Here is a 21,373-nt window from a genome sequence, read left to right on the forward strand (position 1 = left end):
TTTTAATGGCTGTATTTATTAAAGAGAATTACAGATTTTTTGGAATTAATTAACGCTTTTAAAATTAAAAAAACCCGACACTAAAAACACAATGCTAATTAATTAATTTTAATTAGTTTATTTAAAAATGTAATTAATTTTTATAAAAATTATAAAACGCACAAACTTTCGCACACCAATAAAAAATGCTGCTGATCTGGAACCAGTCACAGTGCAGAACTGGGTCGGGAATCACCGAGTCGTTATAAACATGTAATAAGAGGCTTATTAACTAAAGGCCAGGGATTCAGTCAGGAATAATAAACGTGCATTTAAAACACAGTCGACAGGATCGATTAATATTTTAATATTTAAGAATGCAAATAATTTTATTTCATGTTTTACTTTTTTTATTATTAATGGCTGTATTTATTAATGTTAAAGAGAATTAAAGATTTTTTTTGTAATTAATTAATCCTTTTAAAAAAACTACACTAAAACCAATGTTAAATTAATTAACTTTAAATTAATTTAGAAATGTAATTGTTTTTAATTTAATGTTAATTTAGCTTATTTTACATTAAACTAATTGTATAATTTTTCAATTTAATTATACATTAAATTGAAATATATATAATTTATATTGAAATATATATTACATTTAAATACTTTTTAAAATTTTATTAATTAATGTTTCCTAATGTCATGTTAAGTAAAAAATAAATTTAAAAATAAATTAATTTAACTTAATGAATCAAGCATCCAAATAATAACTCTCACATTAGCTAGCATTTCTTTCTTTCGTCCAAAATTTAATTTTTTTTATTTCATCTGTAATTCGTATAAAACAGATCCGTCTTTAAAAGCTGTTCTACCGACAGCTAACCAGAGTGAAGCATTTACGGTTTCGTTTTTAGTAATCTTTCCTAACGAGTAAAATTAACCTCAAGTTACCCAGAGTAGAAAAGGCGGATAACAGAAGGAGAAAAAAAAAAAACGTCAATTAGTTAAAAAAAAAATAAAATCAGTTCCTGTTCAGTTCATACTAGTTTGAAAAAATATCAGACCGTTTTTTTTTGCTCTCTAGTTTCTGATCAGCAGCGAGGCAAAGTGAAGAAGGCGAAAGTGAAAGCATGTAGACGAAGTGAATGTTTATCAGGGATGAAGCTGAGCTCTGAGAAAAACACACACACAGGTTCATTTACTCTAAAACACACTGCCAGTCTCAAGTTTTTCCAACACCCAGAGTTTCTCTCATCGTACATGATCGTTTCCATAGTAACAGCTCACACACACAGCAGATTAATCAGTGATATGGGGAGTTCTCTGTGAGGAGATGTTTATACATTATTTATGGAAGGAGTCTCCAGTTTCAGGGTGAAGCTACGGCGGACAGACGAGTTCACGCTTCTTTGTGGTTTTCTGTCTTTAAATGTAAAAGACAGGAACTCATGAACCATACACGCAACTATAAATGGATAAAAAGTACAAAGTGTTGTTCTTTAATACACAGAAAACTGCTGTGGCGTAAGAGGAATAGAACACTTGAGGATGTGCGGTTATAGGAAAATAATCAGCTTCAGGGTAGGAAGAGTTGATCGGCTTCATCGCACCAGCTCATGGCTGATTATTTTACGATAACAGCACAACAAACAAATGATGAACAACAGTCATTAAATTCATTTAAATTTCTATCTCTGTCGCTTGTGGATCCTAACGCGACTCTGAATTAGCCTTTTTTTTTTTTAAATGAACGTTATCCACACACACACAGCGAGTATTAACTCGAAAACAAATACATGGTCATCTACAGTGGTGCTTGAAAGTTTGTGAACCCTTTAGAATTTTCTATTTCTACATAAATATGACCTAAAACGTTATCAGGTTTTCACACAAGTCTTAAAAGTAGATAAAGAGAACCCAGTTAAACAAATGAGACAAAAATATTATACTTGGTCATTTATTTATTGAGGAAAATGATCCAATATTACATATCTGTGAGTGGCAAAAGTATGTGAACCTCTAGGATTAGCAGTTCATTTGAAGGTGAAATTAGAGTCAGGTGTTTTCAATCAATGGGATGACAATCAGGTGTGAGTGGGCACCCTGTTTTATTTAAAGAACAGGGATCTATCAAAGTCTGATCTTCACAACACGTTTGTGGAAGTGTATCATGGCACGAACAAAGGAGATTTCTGAGGAGCTCATACAAAGCGTTGTTGATGCTCATCAGGCTGGAAAAGGTTACAAAACCATCTCTAAAGAGTTTGGACTCCACCAATCCACAGTCAGACAGATTGTGTACAAATGGAGGAAATTCAAGACCATTGTTACCCTCCCCAGGAGTGGTCGACCAACAAAGATCACTCCAAGAGCAAAGCGTGTAATAGTCGGCGAGGTCACAAAGGACCCCAGGGTAACTTCTAAGCAACTGAAGGCCTCTCTCACATTGGCTAATGTTAATGTTCATGAGTCCACCATCAGGAGAACACTGAACAACAATGGTGTGCATGGCAGGGTTGCAAGGAGAAAGCCACTGCTCTCCAAAAAGAACATTGCTGCTCGTCTGCAGTTTGTTAAAGATCACGTGGACAAGCCAGAAGGCTATTGGAAAAATGTTTTGTGGACGGATGAGACCAAAATTTTGGTTTAAATGAGAAGTGTTATGTTTGGAGAAAGGAAAACACTGCATTCCAGCATAAGAACCTTATCCCATCTGTGAAACATGGTGGTGGTAGTATCATGGTTTGGGCCTGTTTTGCTGCATCTGGGCCAGGACGGCTTGCCATCATTGATGGAACAATGAATTCTGAATTATACCAGCGAATTCTAAAGGAAAATGTCAAGCGAAGGTGGGTCATGCAGCAAGACAATGACCCTAAGCACACAAGTCGTTCTACCAAAGAATGGTTAAAGAAGAATAAAGTTAATGTTTTGGAATGGCCAAGTCAAAGTCCTGACCTTAATCCAATCGAAATGTTGTAGAAGGACCTGAAGCGAGCAGTTCATGTGAGGAAACCCACCAACATCCCAGAGTTGAAGCTGTTCTGTACGGAGGAACGGGCTAAAATTCCTCCAAGCCGGTGTGCAGGACTGATCAACAGTTACCGCAAACGTTTAGCTGCAGTTATTGCTGCACAAGGGGGTCACACCAGATACTGAAAGCAAAGGTTCACATACTTTTGCCACTCACAGATATGTAATATTGGATGATTTTCCTCAATAAATAAATGACCAAGTATAATATTTTTGTCTCATTTGTTTAACTGGGTTCTCTTTATCTACTTTTAGGACTTGTGTGAAAATCTGATGATGTTTTAGGTCATATTTATGCAGAAATATACAAAATTCTAAAGGGTTCACAAACTTTCAAGCACCACTGTATGCCAAGGAAGAGCACGTCGGATGCAATTCTTGCTTTAAGAATGTTAATGGAGAAGTACAGGGAAGGCCAGAGAAAGCTACAGTGTGTGTTTGTAGACCTGGAGAAGGCATACGATAGAGTGCCGAGAGATGAGTTATGGTATTGTATGAGAAAGTGTGGAGTGAATGAGAAGTATATCAGAGTGGTGCAAGACATGTATGAGAACAGTGAAACAGCAGCGAGGTGTGCAGTTGGAACGACTGAATGGTTCAAGGTGAAGGTGGGACTCCATCAAGGATCTGCTCTGAGACCTTTCTTGTTTGCCATAGTGATGGATAGCTTAACGGACGAAGTGAGGCAAGAGTCACCAAGGAACATGATGTTTGCGGATGATATTGTGATATGTGGTGAAAGTAGAAAGGAGGTTGAGCTGGGTTTGGAGAGATGGAGGGATGCATTGGAACGAAGAGGAATGAAGGTGAGCAGCAGCAAAACAGAATACAAGTGCATCAGTGAGAATGGGGATGAGAGTGTTGTGAAGATGCAAGGAGTAGACGTAAAGAAAGTTGGTGAATTCGAGTACCTGGGGTCTAGCCTGGGCCCGCCCATCCTAAGCGTGACGCAACACGAGGGCCTGTTGTGAGCTTAGTCTGGCCAGGCAAGCTATCTACAGCTCTTCCAAGCTCCCGAAAAATCGGGAGCCAATCAACTTTGAGCATCTCCAACGGCCCTGGGTAGAGGCGTGTTCAAGGCAGTGACGTAGTAGAACTGCGACCGGAAGCCATAGATTGTTTACAGAATCTATGCCGGAAGCGCTTCATTCACTAGAAACATTACGAACATGGAGCAGCGGCAAGCCTTTGACACAGCGGTAGATGCTGTATTGAAAGCATTCAACGGGAAGTTCTCATTGAAAACGGAGCAAAGAGCAGCCCTGGAGGTATTTATCTTCTTCCTGTTACTCAAGCAGTTTCCGTCGCGTCACATACGTCAGAGGAAAGAGTGATGTGATTGGTTTAAGCTTCGTCACAGCCTTTTCTGGCTTCGACCAGTAGCAAACTGAGGCATTTCAGGGAGGCGGGTCAACCACGCCTTTGGGAAACAGTTGGGCTTAATATCTTTGCCAGACCAAATGCTCACAGAGCTTTGAAGTTGCGTTAGCCAGACTACCTGGGGTCAACTGTGCAGGAAAATGAGGGCTGCGATAGTGAGGTGAGAAAGAGAGTGCAGGCAGGGTGGAGCAGGATTTCGGGAGTCAGTTGTGATCGGAAAGTCCTAGCAAAAGTGAAAGGTAAGATGTATCAGACAGTAGTGAGACCAGCTGTGATGTACGGATTGGAGACCGTACCCTTAACGAAGAGACAGGAGGCAAAGTTGGAGGTGGCGGAGTTGAGGATGTTAAGGTTTGCGATGGGAGGTTGGACAGGATAAGGAACGAGCACATCAGAGGGACGGCACATGTGGAGAGCTTGGGAATGAAGCTAAGAGAGATGAGACTGAGATGGTATGGGTACATCCTGAGAAGAGATGCAGAGCATGTTGGAAGGACAATGTTGAGGATGGAGCTGCCAGGCAGATGAAAACGAGGAAGGCCAAAGAGGAGATACATGGATGTGGTGAGAGAGGACATGAAAGTGGCAGGTATGGTAGAGAAGGACGTGGAAGACAGGGAGCAACGGAGACAAAAGACCTGCTGTGGCGACCCCTAATCGGGAGCAGCCAGAAGAAGAAGAAGAATACTGTTCAGAGAAACACAGGCAGTGTATAACAATACTTATTTTTTCGCAGCCTGGTTTCCATCAAATCCTGCGCTCTGATTGGCTGGCGAGCGGGTCCGTATCCTACGATACGGACCCCGGATACGGACCTCTGGCGACTCGCTCGTTCACAACAACAAACATAGTAGCATTTTTTTGTCAACATTTATTTTCGCATTTCTCAGGAGAATAACATTAATTTTACAGCATGGATAGCGATAATGACAGTGTTCACAGCGAAAGCGAGTTTTACTACCCTGAGGAAGAAGAAATAAAAGAAAACATTTCAGGAGAAAGATAAAAACCTCTAACTGTTGCTAACGCTGAGCAAAAACATGGCTGAATCCTGAATGACTCAATTTTGTATAAATAGGGGACTACATAGGCGGCAAAATGTAGTTTTTTTCCTGCCATGGAAGTGCACTTGTATACCGAGGAGGAAGCCATTTGCATTACAGCCGTGAATGAGGATTCAAAACGGCGGCTCGGCTCGGTTTTCCCTTTCGGGCGCTCTCGTTTTCTGTTAGAATTTGGTAAAGAAAAAAATATATATATTATTTACCAGCTTAAGGTCGGTCCGTATGGCGAAATACCGTGACCTCGGCCTTGAATACTGACCTCAGCCCAGAGGGCCTCGCTCAGTACTTTCAAGACCTCGGTCACGGTATTTCACCATACGGACCTCCCAGCTGGGAAATAACATATATATTTTCCATTTCATATATTTTTGCTGTTCCTAATAGATCATGATGGTTTGCCAGATCAAATAAGTTTGTGCAGACGCATTATTATTATTTTTATTCCTACATTTTGGCTTTGATCACACACAAATAAACAGATGATAGACCGGATTCAGGGGTGTGCTGCGCGTAGGGCTGTGCGATATATAGAATATACTCGATATATCGCCGAAAATTGTGTGCGATACATAAAATTATTATATCGTAACTATCGAGTATTTTATCGTCATCTTCCGACTTGCGTTTGTTTAAAACATTTCCCGGTGGTTTTCTCCCTGTCCCTCAGGCAGTAACGTGAGAGGCTGCCTAAGGGTAAAGAAAACAATAACGTCACGCACTCGCCAACCAATCCCGGGCGACATCTCGGTGCTGAAAGGAACTTCCGGGAAGATTTTCTAGTTTCGGTTGTGTTGCCAGATTGGGCGGTTTTAAGTGCATTTTGGCGGGTTTTGAACATATTTTGGGCTGGAAAACGTCAGCAGTATCTGGCAACACTGCCGGCGGGAAGATTTCCTAATTCTGGTTTACAGCGCTGACTCAGTTCGTGCAATCGCTGGTGCTGCATAGGCTACCGTGTAAGCTCTGTCAATTTCAGCGACAAATTAAAAATGGAAGCGGACGAATTGGTTCCTAAAAGAACTAGTAAGGGGTCAGTCATCTGGCGTTTTTTGGATATCGCGAGGAGGACGTAGAACAGCAAATGCCAGTTTGTAAAGTGTGCAAATAAAACCTGTCATCACGAAAGGCAGCAGCACGACAAATATGTTCCATCACCTGAAAACTCACCCGGTACAGTTTGAAGAGTCTCAAACTCCGAACTACTTGCCCACAAGCTAAACAAATGACCATAGCGGCCTCGTTCTCCAAAGCCACCCCATATAAGAAAACGAGTCAGAGATGGAGAGCTATAACGGATGCGATCACTAATTTCATTGCCGAAGACATGATCCCAAGTTAGTATAGTGGAAAAACCAGGCTTCCAAAAATTACTAAACACACTCGATCCCAAATATGAGTTGCCTGGTCGCAGACATTTTACAGAGAAGGCAATACCGGAATTATACACATCTGAGAGGCAGAGCCAGGAAACATTCAGTTCAAAAGTGTGCAAAGAGAAAAATGATGTTCTGCAGATCTCTCTCTTCTCTCCCTCAATCTCTCTCTCTATTGTGAATGTTCCAGTGGTTCTCAGTAGTCAGGTTAATAGCTTGGAGATTTATTTTTTTTAATAATTTAATGAATGAGCACTTTTCTTATTTAGGCTAAATGTCTTTCTCAGTGTCGAGCTTGCACTTTATTGGTTTGAGCTCTGAGCAGCTCTGTATTGTGTTGCCCCTTTGTTACAATTTTCAAGATTGTTTTTGCAGTTTGTGCCACATCTTTGTTGAATAAAAATAGTCTTATTTCAATTCAATTGTGATTAATCACTAACATGAAAATTTAAAATGTGTTGTTGAAAACCACCTGTAAAGTTAACCAAGAATGTTATTTAATCTGCAGGGATTGTAGTGAAAACAGTAAAGAGTAAAAGTTAGATTTCATGGGGTCCTTTAGAGGAGATTTAAATATATCGAGATATATATCGTATATCGTGAAATGGAGAAAATGTATCGGGATATTCATTTTTTCCCCATATCGCACAGCCCTAGCTGCGCGTGACGGCAGATCAACCCGATTTCCTTTCGGCTCTCGCTGGCTGGTTCTCATCATCGTTTAACCTGTAACTAATCACAAATGGGTTCACGGCTCATGACGATCGAACATGCTTAAAAACAAAACGTCGGCGGTTCAGAGTCAGTCATCACTGAGCCGGATGGGGTAGTTGCAGAGCAGCAACAGGGACAATCAGGGAGTAAAATCATGTACATTTGAGAAACTGTTAATAAACATAACATTTCTCAAAAATATCAGGGGTTCAATAACTTTTGAGTGGCAGTGCGTACAGGACATCACTTCGCAGCTCCTGTAAAAACAGCTCACTACTTTCACAAAAACGTGACTCGTATTTTATGTGCCTTTTAAGCGCTCGCTGAATGAAAAAGGCAAACAGGAAATGGCATGTCAGGACAGGAAGCAAACGTAGTGCAAAGGCTCACAAAGATGAGGAACTGGAAAAAGAAATCAGAAATGCATTCAAAGGCACAAAAAAAAAATCAGTAGTGGTGATGTTCATTCGTACTTACGCTGTGATTAGCATTAGCATTATAAAACCTCGAAGAAATCAAGAGCTTCGAATAGAGTTTGGAGGTCGGTACACATCATATCACATCACGTAGCTTTGGCGTAAACAGAAAGGAGACGCCGCAGTGGAGTAAATCCTCATAAGTAGGAACAACATCGTTTCCCATTTTGATATGTTCGACGTGTAAAGTTAGAAAAAAAAAAAAACAGACGCCTCCTCGAAAGCTTGTTTCATTTGCTCTTTAAAAGCCACTTTACTGTGCGAGTAGCTGAGCAGCCAGCTAGCTAGCTAACACACTGATGATCATCTTCTCAAAATGGTGACTAGTTTGATCAGTGTTATCAATTTAACCAAGTAGTCCATCTGTATATTAACTGATCGAAAGCGCCATCAACTCATTTTAAAGTACAACCCCAAGTCCAAAAAAGTTGGGACAAAGTACAAATTGTAAATAAAAACGGAATGCAATGATGTGGAAGTTTCAAAATTCCATATTTTATTCAGAATAGAACATAGATGACATATCAAATGTTTAAACTGAGAAAATGTATCATTTAAAGAGAAAAATTAGGTGATTTTAAATTTCATGACAACACCACATCTCAAAAAAGTTGGGACAAGGCCATGTTTCCCACTGTGAGACATCCCCTTTTCTCTTTACAACAGTCTGTAAACGTCTGGGGACTGAGGAGACAAGTTGCTCAAGTTTAGGGATAGGAATGTTAACCCATTCTTGTCTAATGTAGGATTCTAGTTGCTCAACTGTCTTAGGTCTTTTTTGTCGTATCTTCCGTTTTATGATGCGCCAAATGTTTTCTATGGGTGAAAGATCTGGACTGCAGGCTGGCCAGTTCAGTACCCGGACCCTTCTTCTACGCAGCCATGATGCTGTAATTGATGCAGTATGTGGTTTGGCATTGTCATGTTGGAAAATGCAAGGTCTTCCCTGAAAGAGACGTCATCTGGATGGGAGCATATGTTGCTCTAGAACCTGGATATACCTTTCAGCATTGATGGTGTCTTTCCAGATGTGTAAGCTGCCCATGCCACACGCACTAATGCAACCCCATACCATCAGAGATGCAGGCTTCTGAACTGAGCGCTGATAACAACTTGGGTCGTCCTTCTCCTATTTAGTCCGAATGACACGGCGTCCCTGATTTCCATAAAGAACTTCAAATTTTGATTCGTCTGACCACAGAACAGTTTTCCACTTTGCCACAGTCCATTTTAAATGAGCCTTGGCCCAGAGAGGACGTCTGCGCTTCTGGATCATGTTTAGATACGGCTTCTTCTTTGAACTATAGAGTTTTAGCTGGCAACGGCGGATGGCACGGTGAATTGTGTTCACAGATAATGTTCTCTGGAAATATTCCTGAGCCCATGTTGTGATTTCCAATACAGAAGCATGCCTGTATGTGATGCAGTGCCGTCTAAGGGCCCGAAGATCACAGGCACCCAGTATGGTTTTCCGGCCTTGACCCTTACGCACAGAGATTCTTCCAGATTCTCTGAATCTTTTGATGATATTATGCACTGTAGATGATGATATGTTCAAACTCTTTGCAATTTTACACTGTCGAACTCCTTTCTGATATTGCTCCACTATTTGTCGGCGCAGAATTAGGGGGATTGGTGATCCTCTTCCCATCTTTACTTCTGAGAGCCGCTGCCACTCCAAGATGCTCTTTTTATACCCAGTCATGTTAATGACCTATTGCCAATTGACCTAATGAGTTGCAATTTGGTCCTCCAGCTGTTCCTTTTTTGTACCTTTAACTTTTCCAGCCTCTTATTGCCCCTGTCCCAACTTTTTTGAGATGTGTTGCTGTCATGAAATTTCAAATGAGCCAATATTTGGCATGAAATTTCAAAATGTCTCACTTTCGACATTTGATATGTTGTCTATGTTCTATTGTGAATACAATATCAGTTTTTGAGATTGATAAATTATTGCATTCCGTTTTTATTTACAATTTGTACTTTGTCCCAACTTTTTTGGAATCGGGGTTGTACAAAATTACAGGTGCTTTCAAGTGTACGATGTTCACCGTGTGAGCGGCCATGACATCACTCAAACAAATCGGTCAGGAACTGCTAGGCTCGTCAAGGACACTATTCCAAGCTGACGAGCTGAAATTTCAGCCTGAGCTGGCGTTTTCAGTGGGTTTTACTGGTTGTAGGTGGAGAATTTTCCAACTTCGAATGCAGTATTAGATCCTGAACGCATTAAAACGCTGCTAGCTCGCGACATTTTGTGCAAGATGTCTCACTTCAGCTGGTTTTAGCACACGGGACGCACGTCTACAGCGTCAGGTAGTTATATGGTGACAACGAGGGCCAGTGGAACGGTGCGATAATGATAACGATGTCCAATCTGAATTGGTTCCCGTTATGGTTCTAGCCAATCGGCAATGAGGTCACATGTTACAACAAATCGCAGCAGTATTTGTGAAAACGAAACACGCTCTGGTGATTACGAACAATGAAAACTCAGAAGAAAAAAATAATAAGAAGAAGAAGAAGAAGCTTCGCTATGACAACTAGTTCAAGGTGACTTGGTCGTCGGATCATCTGGTATCAAAGCATGGAGGCGAGGTGGGAAGTGTTTTGTGAAGTACGTCAGTCCTAGTCTGGTTAACACCAGACCATATCACAAGTGAAATATGGTCTGGAATCCGCCTATTGAATTTCTCGTAGGGGAGGTGTGGTTTATGATTGTCAACGGCCGTTTATTGGACATTGCAAATGTCTATCATTTGGTGTATACGTAGCCCATGGCCAATCATGGCAGTTGTACCCGGTGACGTAGTTAGAGCGACGAAGAAGAAACTCTTGATAGCATTTTCCTGCTCTGGACCAAGCTGTGCCGCAGAAATCCCGAGACCGCCTGCCTCCTTTACCTGGTCTTCCACCAAGGCAGTCAGTGGCGAGATTACCGCAACGACTGGGGTTTGGCTAAACCCCATCTGCTTAGCCACTAAGGGGGCTAGCTGGTAAATGAGACTTTTACCAAACCCTGTCGGGAGCAAGGCAAAGGCATCCGTTTAAGAAACAAGTCAAAAGGTTTTTATTAGAATCATTAAAAATGGACTCTCTCATGTACTTTTAATATGTTTGTAAATTGTTATTCAATTTCTGTGATAACAACTGTGATATTTTGTGATATATAAAATGTGATAGTTATATTTCTTAAATTTATTTATTAATATTATTAATGTTATTTTTAGACACTTTGTTTACTTATACATTTTTGTAATTTTTGTCCTCTATCATATTGTCACCATTTTGTAATTTTTTATGAGGACCACAATGGAAATAAGTCATTTTATTCGACTTTTTTGTGTCATCCTCGGTTTTTTTTTTACGTCTTTACAATAATTAAATGTGTACTTTATTGTAAATGTACATGTGGAAAACCTAAATAAAATCAATCAATCAATCAATCAATCAATCCGTCTTCGTGCCAATGAAAGACTAACGCCAAACGCTGTTCTTTTTTTTTTAAAACAAACTTTCGCTCTAAACTATTCAGAAGTGTCTAAAGCTTGATCGAAAGTTTGGTTCGTTTCGCTCGCCGCCATGTTAAATGTGATCCGTAAACAGTCCCAAATAAACTACAAGCTTCCGTTTGTCGAGTAGTACGCGTCACCGTCTTTCCACCCCTCCTCACTCTCTGATTGGCTCCCTAACTCAGGCGAGCCTTTAGACCATAGTTTCCATGCTGTCTTTTCAGATCGGAACGATTGTGCAAAGCAGCATGGGATTTCCCAGGCTACGTCAGTCCGATTTCTCCATCAGGTTTCTTAAATACGGCACTCAGAATGCAGGAGGATGCACAAATTTACACCATTTTTTTTTTCCCAAAAAAATTTAACAGGAGGCCACACCCCTAGAAGGGCCCGATTGCGTCACGCAACCTGATCTACCGCTTTTAATTTTCTGGGGGTTGGCAAGCAAGCAAATTAAAAACTATCAACATGTTCGTGATTTCATTCCGTCACTTTGTCCTCCATTTTGTTTTTTCTCCCCCTTGCCCCTCCCCCCTCCCCTCCAACTTGTGACCTGATTGATCTGGAGTAGAGATGACGCTGATCCGATACTCAGGATCGTTACTGGGCCAATACCAGCATTAATTAATTAATTAATTAATTAATTAATTAATTAATTAAAAAATTATTTTAAAAAATTATAAAAAAAAAAATTTACTGGATATCAGCGAAAAAGGAATGAATCTGATCTGGAACTAGACTGGGAAAAGATTTTTTTTTATGAAATTAAATTATTAAATTAAATCAGTGAAATTATTAAATGATTTTAATAATGTAAAAAAAATTATAAATTAAATAAAAAAATTATATTCAATAATTAAAAACAAATTAAGTTAAAAATAAATTAAAATTAAATATACTCATTTTAGTTTCAAAAATTTAATTGAGTTAAAAATAAATTAATCATTATAAATGAAATTATTAAATTAGATTCACCTTGATTCTATTTTTTCGTTCAGGTTGATTTTACACTTTATTATATTTCCATTGTGACTCATTTTTGCACTTTTTTATCGATGTACTTGTCCCTTGGAATTTTTAAGTCAGTTAACAAAAATCATTTTAAAGTTGAACAAATTTCAAACAAAAATATACGGGATGAGTCTCGGTCTCGGCTGATCGTTATGGGGAGACGACGACACCCACTTGACGTCACTTTAAAGCATTTCTGCCAGCACTCTTTCTGAAGGATTACACGTCAAACGTGCGCCTCGGGTGCATAAGGGTTTTTTCCTCCCATCAACCAACGTGAGACAATAAAAACAGACTTTTCCAAAGTTTAGTTCCTCGATATGTCGATGGAACGCTGACGTCTGCTAAACTACACAGTCTGGTGATTGGAAGGAACTTTTTTTTTTAATTCGCTTAAACGTTTTAATCGCAAAGCCGCCACGAGCATTTTTCAGGCATTCGAGACTGAGTCGCCGTTTCCAGCAGGGAAGAAGCAGAGGAAATGCAGATGGACTTGCCTTCTTAAACTTGTCACTGCTCTCAGCGCCAGCGCCTGTGGGCTGGATCTCAGGTGTGTTCAGGTTCGGCTCACCTGGAGTTTCTGAGGAAACACACATTACCCAGGAAATATGACAACCGTTTAGCAACAAACACACGGAACATGCAGAGAAACAAGCAATCAGAGAGTGACTTCCTGTTTTAATCCCACGTCACCACGTTCAAAACACACTCGAAGGTCTCGAGCAGGGCGCGTAAACTTTTTACACTCGGGGACTTACATATGTTTTAGAAACACACCACTAAGAGATGAGTCACGTCAGTTAATGACATGCACAATCATATTTTGTCTATTTATTGGAAATAGAATATTTACTTTCTTCAATTTTGACCCATTTATTATATTTTATATTTATTATATTTTATATTTATTATATTTTATATTTATTATATTTTATATTTATTATATCCCAGTTGAGGTTATTTCTAAGCGTAGAGGTGGGCGATGTTAATAAATATATCTTACAGATATTGCAATTTTAAAGCTTGATTACAAAATTTTAAACATCACATCAGCTGCTTCTAGACAGTTTGTATCTTAAAAATTAATAATAATAATAATAATAATAATAATAATAATCTAAAATAAAAAGATGAAGTATTCCTTGAGGCTGACAGTAGCGTCTGTGGTCTGCAGTTTGGCCATAAAGAGAGAAACATCAGGAATGATCAGAGGATTTATCAGCAGTTACAGAACTGCATTCTAGATATTATCAGGGGAAATTAAGGAGCTGCACCTTGACAGTAATTTTATAACTCCTGGCTTCTACATCATTTTTACTGATCTATCTATCTATCTATCTATCTATCTATCTATCTATCTATCGTATCTAACTTTGTGTCAATCTATCTATCGACTGTATGTAACTTCATCTGTCAATCCATCTGTCCGTCCGCCCACTGTACCTAACCGTCCGTCCGTCCGCCCACTGTACCTAACCGTCCGTCTGTCCGCCCACTGTACCTAACCGTCCGTCCGTCCGCCCACTGTACCTAACCGTCCGTCCGTCCGCCCACTGTACCTAACCGTCCGTCCGTCCGCCCACTGTACCTAACTGTCCGTTCACCAACTGTACCTACCCGTCCGTCCATCCGCCCACTGTACCTAACCGTCCGTTCACCCACTGTACCTACCCGTCCGTCCGTCCGTCCGCCCACTGTACCTAACCGTCCGTCCGCCCACTGTACCTACCCGTCCGTCCGTCCGCCCACTGTACCTAACCGTCCGTCCGTCCGCCCACTGTACCTAACCGTCCGTCCGTCCGCCCACTGTACCTACCCGTCCGTCCGTCCGCCCACTGTACCTACCCGTCCGTCCGTCCGCCCACTGTACCTAACCGTCCGTCCGTCCGTCCGCCCACTGTACCTAACCGTCCGTCCGTCCGCCCACTGTACCTAACCGTCTGTCCGTCTGCCCACTGTACCTAACCGTCTGTCCGTCTGCCCACTGTATCTAACCGTCTGTCCGTCTGCCCACTGTACCTGTCTGTCCGTCTGCCTACTGTACCTAACCGTCCGTCCGTCTGCCCACTGTACCTAACCGTCCGTCCGTCTGCCCACTGTACCTAACCGTCCGTCCGTCTGCCCACTGTACCTAACCGTCCGTCCGTCTGCCCACTGTACCTAACCGTCCGTCCGTCTGCCCACTGTACCTAACCGTCCGTCCGTCTGCCCACTGTACCTAACCGTCCGTCCGTCCGCCCACTGTACCTAACTGTCCGTCCGCACACTGTACCTAACCGTCTGTCCGTCTGCCCACTGTACCTAACCGTCTGTCCGTCTGCCCACTGTATCTAACCGTCTGCCCACTGTACCTAACCGTCCGTCCGTCTGCCCACTGTACCTAACCGTCCGTCCGTCTGCCCACTGTACCTAACCGTCCGTCCGTCTGCCCACTGTACCTAACCGTCCGTCCGTCTGCCCACTGTACCTAACCGTCCGTCCGTCTGCCCACTGTACCTAACCGTCCGTCCGTCCGCCCACTGTACCTAACCGTCCGTCCGTCTGCCCACTGTACCTAACTGTCCGTCCGCACACTGTACCTAACCGTCTGTCCGTCTGCCCACTGTACCTAACCGTCTGTCCGTCTGCCCACTGTATCTAACCGTCTGTCCGTCTGCCCACTGTACCTGTCTGTCCGTCTGCCCACTGTACCTAACCGTCCGTCCGTCTGCCCACTGTACCTAACCGTCCGTCCGTCTGCCCACTGTACCTAACCGTCCGTCCGTCTGCCCACTGTACCTAACCGTCCGTCCGTCTGCCCACTGTACCTAACCGTCCGTCCGTCTGCCCACTGTACCTAACCGTCCGTCCGTCTGCCCACTGTACCTAACCGTCCGTCCGCCCACTGTACCTAACCGTCCGTCCGTCTGCCCACTGTACCTAACCGTCCGTCCGTCCGTCCGCCCACTGTACCTAACCGTCTGTCCGTCTGCCCACTGTACCTAACCGTCTGTCCGTCTGCCCACTGTATCTAACCGTCTGTCCGTCTGCCCACTGTACCTGTCTGTCCGTCTGCCTACTGTACCTAACCGTCCGTCCGTCTGCCCACTGTACCTAACCGTCCGTCCGTCTGCCCACTGTACCTAACCGTCCGTCCGTCTGCCCACTGTACCTAACCGTCCGTCCGTCTGCCCACTGTACCTAACCGTCCGTCCGTCTGCCCACTGTACCTAACCGTCCGTCCGCCCACTGTACCTAACCGTCCGTCCGCCCACTGTACCTAACCGTCCGTCCGCCCACTGTACCTAACCGTCTGTCCGTCTGCCCACTGTACCTAACCGTCTGTCCGTCTGCCCACTGTACCTGTCTGTCCGTCTGCCTACTGTACCTAACCGTCTGTCCACTGTACCTAACCGTCTGTATCTAACCATCTGTCCGTCTGCCTACTGTATCTAACCGTCTGTCCGTCTGTATCTAACCATCTGCCCGTCTGTCTACTGTACCTAACCATCTGTCCACTATACCTAACTGTCTGTCCGTCTGCCTACTGTATCTAACCATCTGTCAGTCTGTCTACTGTATCTAACCATCTGTCCGTCTGTATCTAACCATCTGTCCATCTGTATCTAACCATCTGTCCATCTGTATCTAACCATCTGTCCGTCTGTATCCAAGATCTGTCCGTCTGTATCTAACCATCTGCCTACTTCATCTAACCATCTGTCCGTCTGTATCTAACCATCTGTCCATCTGTCGACTGTATGTGTCTATCCATCTACTGTATCCATCAGTCTGTCTGTCTACAGTAATGTTTATAATAATGTTTACACTTCCACTTTAACTCTACACTCTTTACCCCCCACACCCTTACACTGTATTCTTATGATATATTCACTCTTATTTTGCTTTGTTTATAATGTTAAACTACTTTTAGTACATTTCTAACTCTGTGCTGCTGTAACAGGTCCATTTCCTTCGGAGATGAAGAATGTGATCAAATGCTCCATCACTCTATCTATCTATCTATGAATCTTGACTGGAGTTAACAGTATTATTCAACTTCACTTGGCTACATGAATAAATTTGACGATTAGATTTGACTTGACTTGTCATCTAACATGATCCGAGTTGCCTTGTCTGTCTATTCGAATTCTGCAACTTGATTTGACTTGATTTTATTTGACTAGACTTCACTGAACTTGACCATCAGATTGCTTTATTTGCCTGCCTTGATGCGACCATTTTACTTGACTTTTTTTTTCATATCTGTTGGGGAGGTGTTAAGTAAATACTTGAAAATCTGGATTGTACATTTCTGCTTTTGGATTTACGGAATTTGAAAAAAAAAATCATATAAGAATGTGTTGAAAGGCATCAACTGATTCTGGAAATGGCAAACAAAGAAACCTAAAGAACAGGATCAAAAAAAAAAAAAAAACCCCGCAGCAGTAAAGCAGTCTGACCTCACGTCCACATGTGAGGAGAATTAAGACAAATTCATTCGTTGCCTTTGTAGTTTTTGACTATTGGGATAGAAACAGGATTTAAATCTCTCTCGTTTAAATCTCCCTCCTGTGTGTGTTTGTGTCAGACAGCGACGTATAACGGGGCCGGATAGAGAACGCATTAATTAGCTACTTAATAGCCCCCAAGCATAACTACGTCATCACTTGTTTATCGCAATGCATTATAGGGGATAGCCGGGGTCAGCAGTTGGGCAATATAGCGGATGTTCGATTAATTTTACGTCAGAGTGATGTGAGACGAGCGATTTTGCCGTGCTGTCGTGAAAGACAATGAAATTGGTGATTTAAAGAGGTGGAGAACATGTCGAGGGTTTACAGCAGGAAAATCAGAATCCAAATCAAGCTTGGTGAGAAGGTCAGAGTCCAGACCGAGTCTACTACACTGTACATCATCACCACATCTCAGAATGTTTTATCAAAACATTTATAAATGAGCGATTAGTTAAATAAAACTTGATATCAGGAAACATTACCCAGCGGGGAAAAAAAAATCCTTTGGAAATGCGCTGATCTGCCGTGTCGTGCTCAGTATAAATGCAATTTCTTCAATAAACGCCGCGAGCGAGGTCCACTGAACATTATACAGACCCGAAAGAGAACCCTTCACAGTTTGGGAGTTTTATCGGTCTGACAGGCTCGTTCGGCACGTCGAGAGCCAAAGGCTGAAGAACGCGTGTTTGTTTTACAGGCTTTGGAATATCGCTAGTTTCAGACGATGAACCGTGTCGATTGTTATAATCTTCTATATTCCACAGACCGTGGAAATATCACTGGGTCACAGTTTAACTCCGTCTTTTTCCCCACCAGAGAAATGTAAGCGACAAACGCTTGTCCATTTTGACTCGGTTCGAAGGTTTTCACTGCGGATTAAACTTATCCATTTCTTTCTTCTCTTCTTCTCGGCTGGCAGCTGATAAAAGCTCAAATTCGGTGTTCTCTTTGTTGTGGAGACACAGTAAAGCCTAGGTCACAACCGGACGTACGATTTTTTGGCCGTGCGATTTTTGGCGTTTCCCAAATCGCTGCGTTTTTTTTGGTTCGTGGAGAAAGACGCACATTGGCCGTAAGTTTGTCTTGCAACCTGAAAAAAACGTAAGCGCCCGTAGAGTTTGTTTGACATGACAAAGAACCTCTGCGGCCGGTCTGCGGCTCGAAAATCAGCACGTCACACGCGCGCCCTCCGTGCGTTTCTTGCTTTTGTTGCACGTAGACCGGCCGTAGGAGCACGTACGGCCGGTTGTGACCGAGGCTTAAGGCACACAGCAGTTCACTTTAGGCAGCACGGTTAAAACAACGCAGTGTTTAACAAAGGCGAAAGTAAGCAATACGGCGGCGCTGACCCCGGGTATCGCCCATAATGCATTGCGGTAGGTAGACAAGCGATGACGTAGCCAGGGGTTACGGTTATTACTACAACATTCCTGACGTGAGCAGAAGAAAATGAATGCAGCTTAAGTATCACGTTATGGTTTTGTATATAAAATGAGTATTAAATAATACATCGTTTTCAGGAATCCTCAGTCGCCCCCAACCGAGTCCATTAAACATGGAAGGGGCGTCAGGTCAGCGAGTGCTGGGGTAACAGGAGGACGGGGGGTTAGGGCACTGTGTGCTGTTTACACACCTAACAACAGACGCAGACCAGAAGCTCCAATGACTGCACTATTCACACCTGTGAAAACGTGGAGGGAAGGAAAAGGGGGGGGAAGAAGAGGAACACATGAAATGTGAAAAAAAAAAAAAAATGAAAACGATGGTAATAAAAAGGACTTATTTTTACTCTGCATCCCCTGTGGACAAGCAGCGGGTCAGTTTCAGCGTACGTCCAGAACATCAGTCAGCATCGCCATCCGTTATAAAGTCCCAATCATGATCAGTATTACAGCACATCAGTAAACTCAATGTACACACTACCGTTCAAAAGTTTGGGGTCACTCTGAAATGTCCTTATGTTTGAAAGAAAAGCACTGTTCTTTTCAATGAAGATCACTTTAAACTAATCAGAAATCCACTCTATACATTGCTAATGTGGTAAATGACTATTCTAGCTGCAAATGTCTGGTTTTTGGTGCAATATCTCCATAGGTGTATAGAGGCCCATTTCCAGCAACCATCACTCCAGTGTTCTAATGGTACAATGTGTTTGCTCATTGCCTCAGAAGGCTAATGGATGATTAGAAAACCCTTGTACAATCATGTTAGCACAGCTGAAAACAGTTGAGCTCTTTAGAGAAGCTATAAAATTGACCTTCCTTTGAGCAGATTGAGTTTCTGGAGCATCACGTTCATTTGTGGGGTCGATTAAATGCTCAAAATGGCCAGAAAAATGTCTCGACTATATTTTCTATTCATTTTACAACTTATGGTGGGAAATAAAAGTGTGACCTTTCATGGATAACACAAAATTGTCTGGGTGACCCCAAACTTTTGAACGGTAGTGTATACAGTACACGCTTACACAATAAGACATGATGTGAACTTAACAGGACTAGAACCAATGCACTTGAAGGAATTTCCTGAATGGAGCTTCAAAATAAAATGGACACGCTTCTTCGTACGCCAAATGCAGTCCATCAGCCAGGACATGCGTCATGTTTGCTACAAGGACGATGTTGCTAACTAACAAGCAACGGAAGCAAGAAGCCGCCAGTTCAGCGCTGTGGAAACAAAACATGAAAGTGGAATGTACAAAAATATACACAGTGGTGCTTGAAAGTTTGTGAACCCTTTAGAATTTTCTATATTTCTGCATAAATATGACCGAAAACATCATCAGGTTTTCACACTAGTCCTAAAAGTAGATAAAGAGAACCCAGTTCAACAAATGAGACAAAAATATTCTACCTGGTCATTTATTTATTGAGGAAAATGATCCAATATTACATATCTGTGAGTGGCAAAAGTATGTGAACCTCTAGGATTAGCAGTTAATTTGAAGGTGAAATGAGAGTCAGGTGTTTTCAATCAATGGGACGACAATCAGGTGTGAGTGGGCGCCCTGTTTTATTTAAAGAACAGGGATCTATCAAAGTCTGATCTTCACAACACATGTTTGTGGAAGTGTATCATGGCACGAACAAAGGAGATTTCTGAGGACCTCAGAAAAAGCGTTGCTGATGCTCATCAGGCTGGAAAAGGTTACAAAACCATCTCTAAAGAGTTTGGACTCCACCAATCCACAGTCAGACAGATTGTGTACAAATGGAGGAAATTCAAGACCATTATTACCCTGCCCAGGAGTGGTCGACCAACAAAGATCACTCCAAGAGCAAGGCGTGTAATAGTCGACGAGGTCACAAAGGACCCCAGGGTAACTTCTAAGCAACTGAAGGCCTCTCTCACATTGGCTAATGTTAATGTTCATGAGTCCACCATCAGGAGAACACTGAACAACAATGGTGTGCATGGCAGGGTTGCAAGGAGAAAGCCACTGCTCTCCAAAAAGAACACTGCTGATCATCTGCAGTTTCCTAAAGATCACGTGGACAAGCCAGAAGGCTATTGGAAAAATGTTCTGTGGATGGATGAGACCAAAATAGAACTTTTTGGTTTAAATGAGAAGCGTTATGTTTGGAGAAAGGAAAACACTGCATTCCAGCATAAGAACCTTATCCCATCTGTGAAACATGGTGGTGGTAGTATCATGGTTTGGGCCTGTTTTGCTGCATCTGGGCCAGGACGGCTTGCCATCATTGATGGAACAATGAATTCTGAATTATACCAGTGAATTCTAAAGGAAAATGTCAGGACATTTGTCCATGAACTGAATCTCAAGAGAAGGCGGGTCATGCAGCAAGACAACGACAGGGCTTTCCACAAGCGCCGGCTGCAGGCCATACAGCCGGCTACACAATTAAGTCCAGCCGGCTACTTTAATGACTATTATTTTTGTAGCCCACAGGCTCTAAATATTAATTTTCGATTTTAATAAAATTAAAATGTTTATCTAACAAACTGACAATGTCAAACTGAACCGCACTCATTTAAGTTGTGATTCGCGCTGTTTGTACCGATAACAACCACAAATTCCCCGCAGACTTCGTTGATCAAGGGAGAGTAACTCATCCGCGGCCCCGACATGCGGTCTGTGCTCGCGAACTCGGCGGAGGCAGTAGTGTGTCGGAGGCGACATCGGAGGGAACAGAAGCAGAGATAACACTTATTTTGTCTCCGGGAAACCAGTCTTCTCTCGTTCAATTACGTGCTGGCATCAAAAGACACCGTTGGTTGTAAATGAACCCAAACTGAGTGGTTGGAGTGTATTTTCATACACAAATGGAGAAATGTTGGCTGAGTGTGTAATTGTGTCGCCCCACTGCAGAC

At 42.3% G+C, this 21,373-nt stretch overlaps 1 protein-coding gene across 5 annotated transcripts in view; it reads right to left on the reverse strand.

The window, feature by feature from the left end:
* opa1 (OPA1 mitochondrial dynamin like GTPase) overlaps positions 1 to 21,373 on the reverse strand; it is a 187,870-nt gene that overhangs the window by 130,516 nt on the left and 35,981 nt on the right. For 3 of the 5 annotated variants that reach the window (XM_060920129.1, XM_060920127.1, XM_060920126.1), the window contains exons 5-6: positions 18,675 to 18,722; positions 13,043 to 13,125 (exon numbers count right to left, since the gene is read on the reverse strand). In XM_060920129.1, the coding sequence (XP_060776112.1) occupies positions 13,043 to 13,125; positions 18,675 to 18,722 (131 nt within the window). The remainder of the gene's footprint in view (positions 1 to 13,042; positions 13,126 to 18,674; positions 18,723 to 21,373) is intronic. The other 2 variants (XM_060920130.1, XM_060920128.1) reach the window with 1 other exon arrangement.

This window comes from Neoarius graeffei, chromosome 4 (genome assembly GCF_027579695.1).
Source record: "Neoarius graeffei isolate fNeoGra1 chromosome 4, fNeoGra1.pri, whole genome shotgun sequence".
NCBI lineage: Eukaryota > Metazoa > Chordata > Actinopteri > Siluriformes > Ariidae > Neoarius > Neoarius graeffei.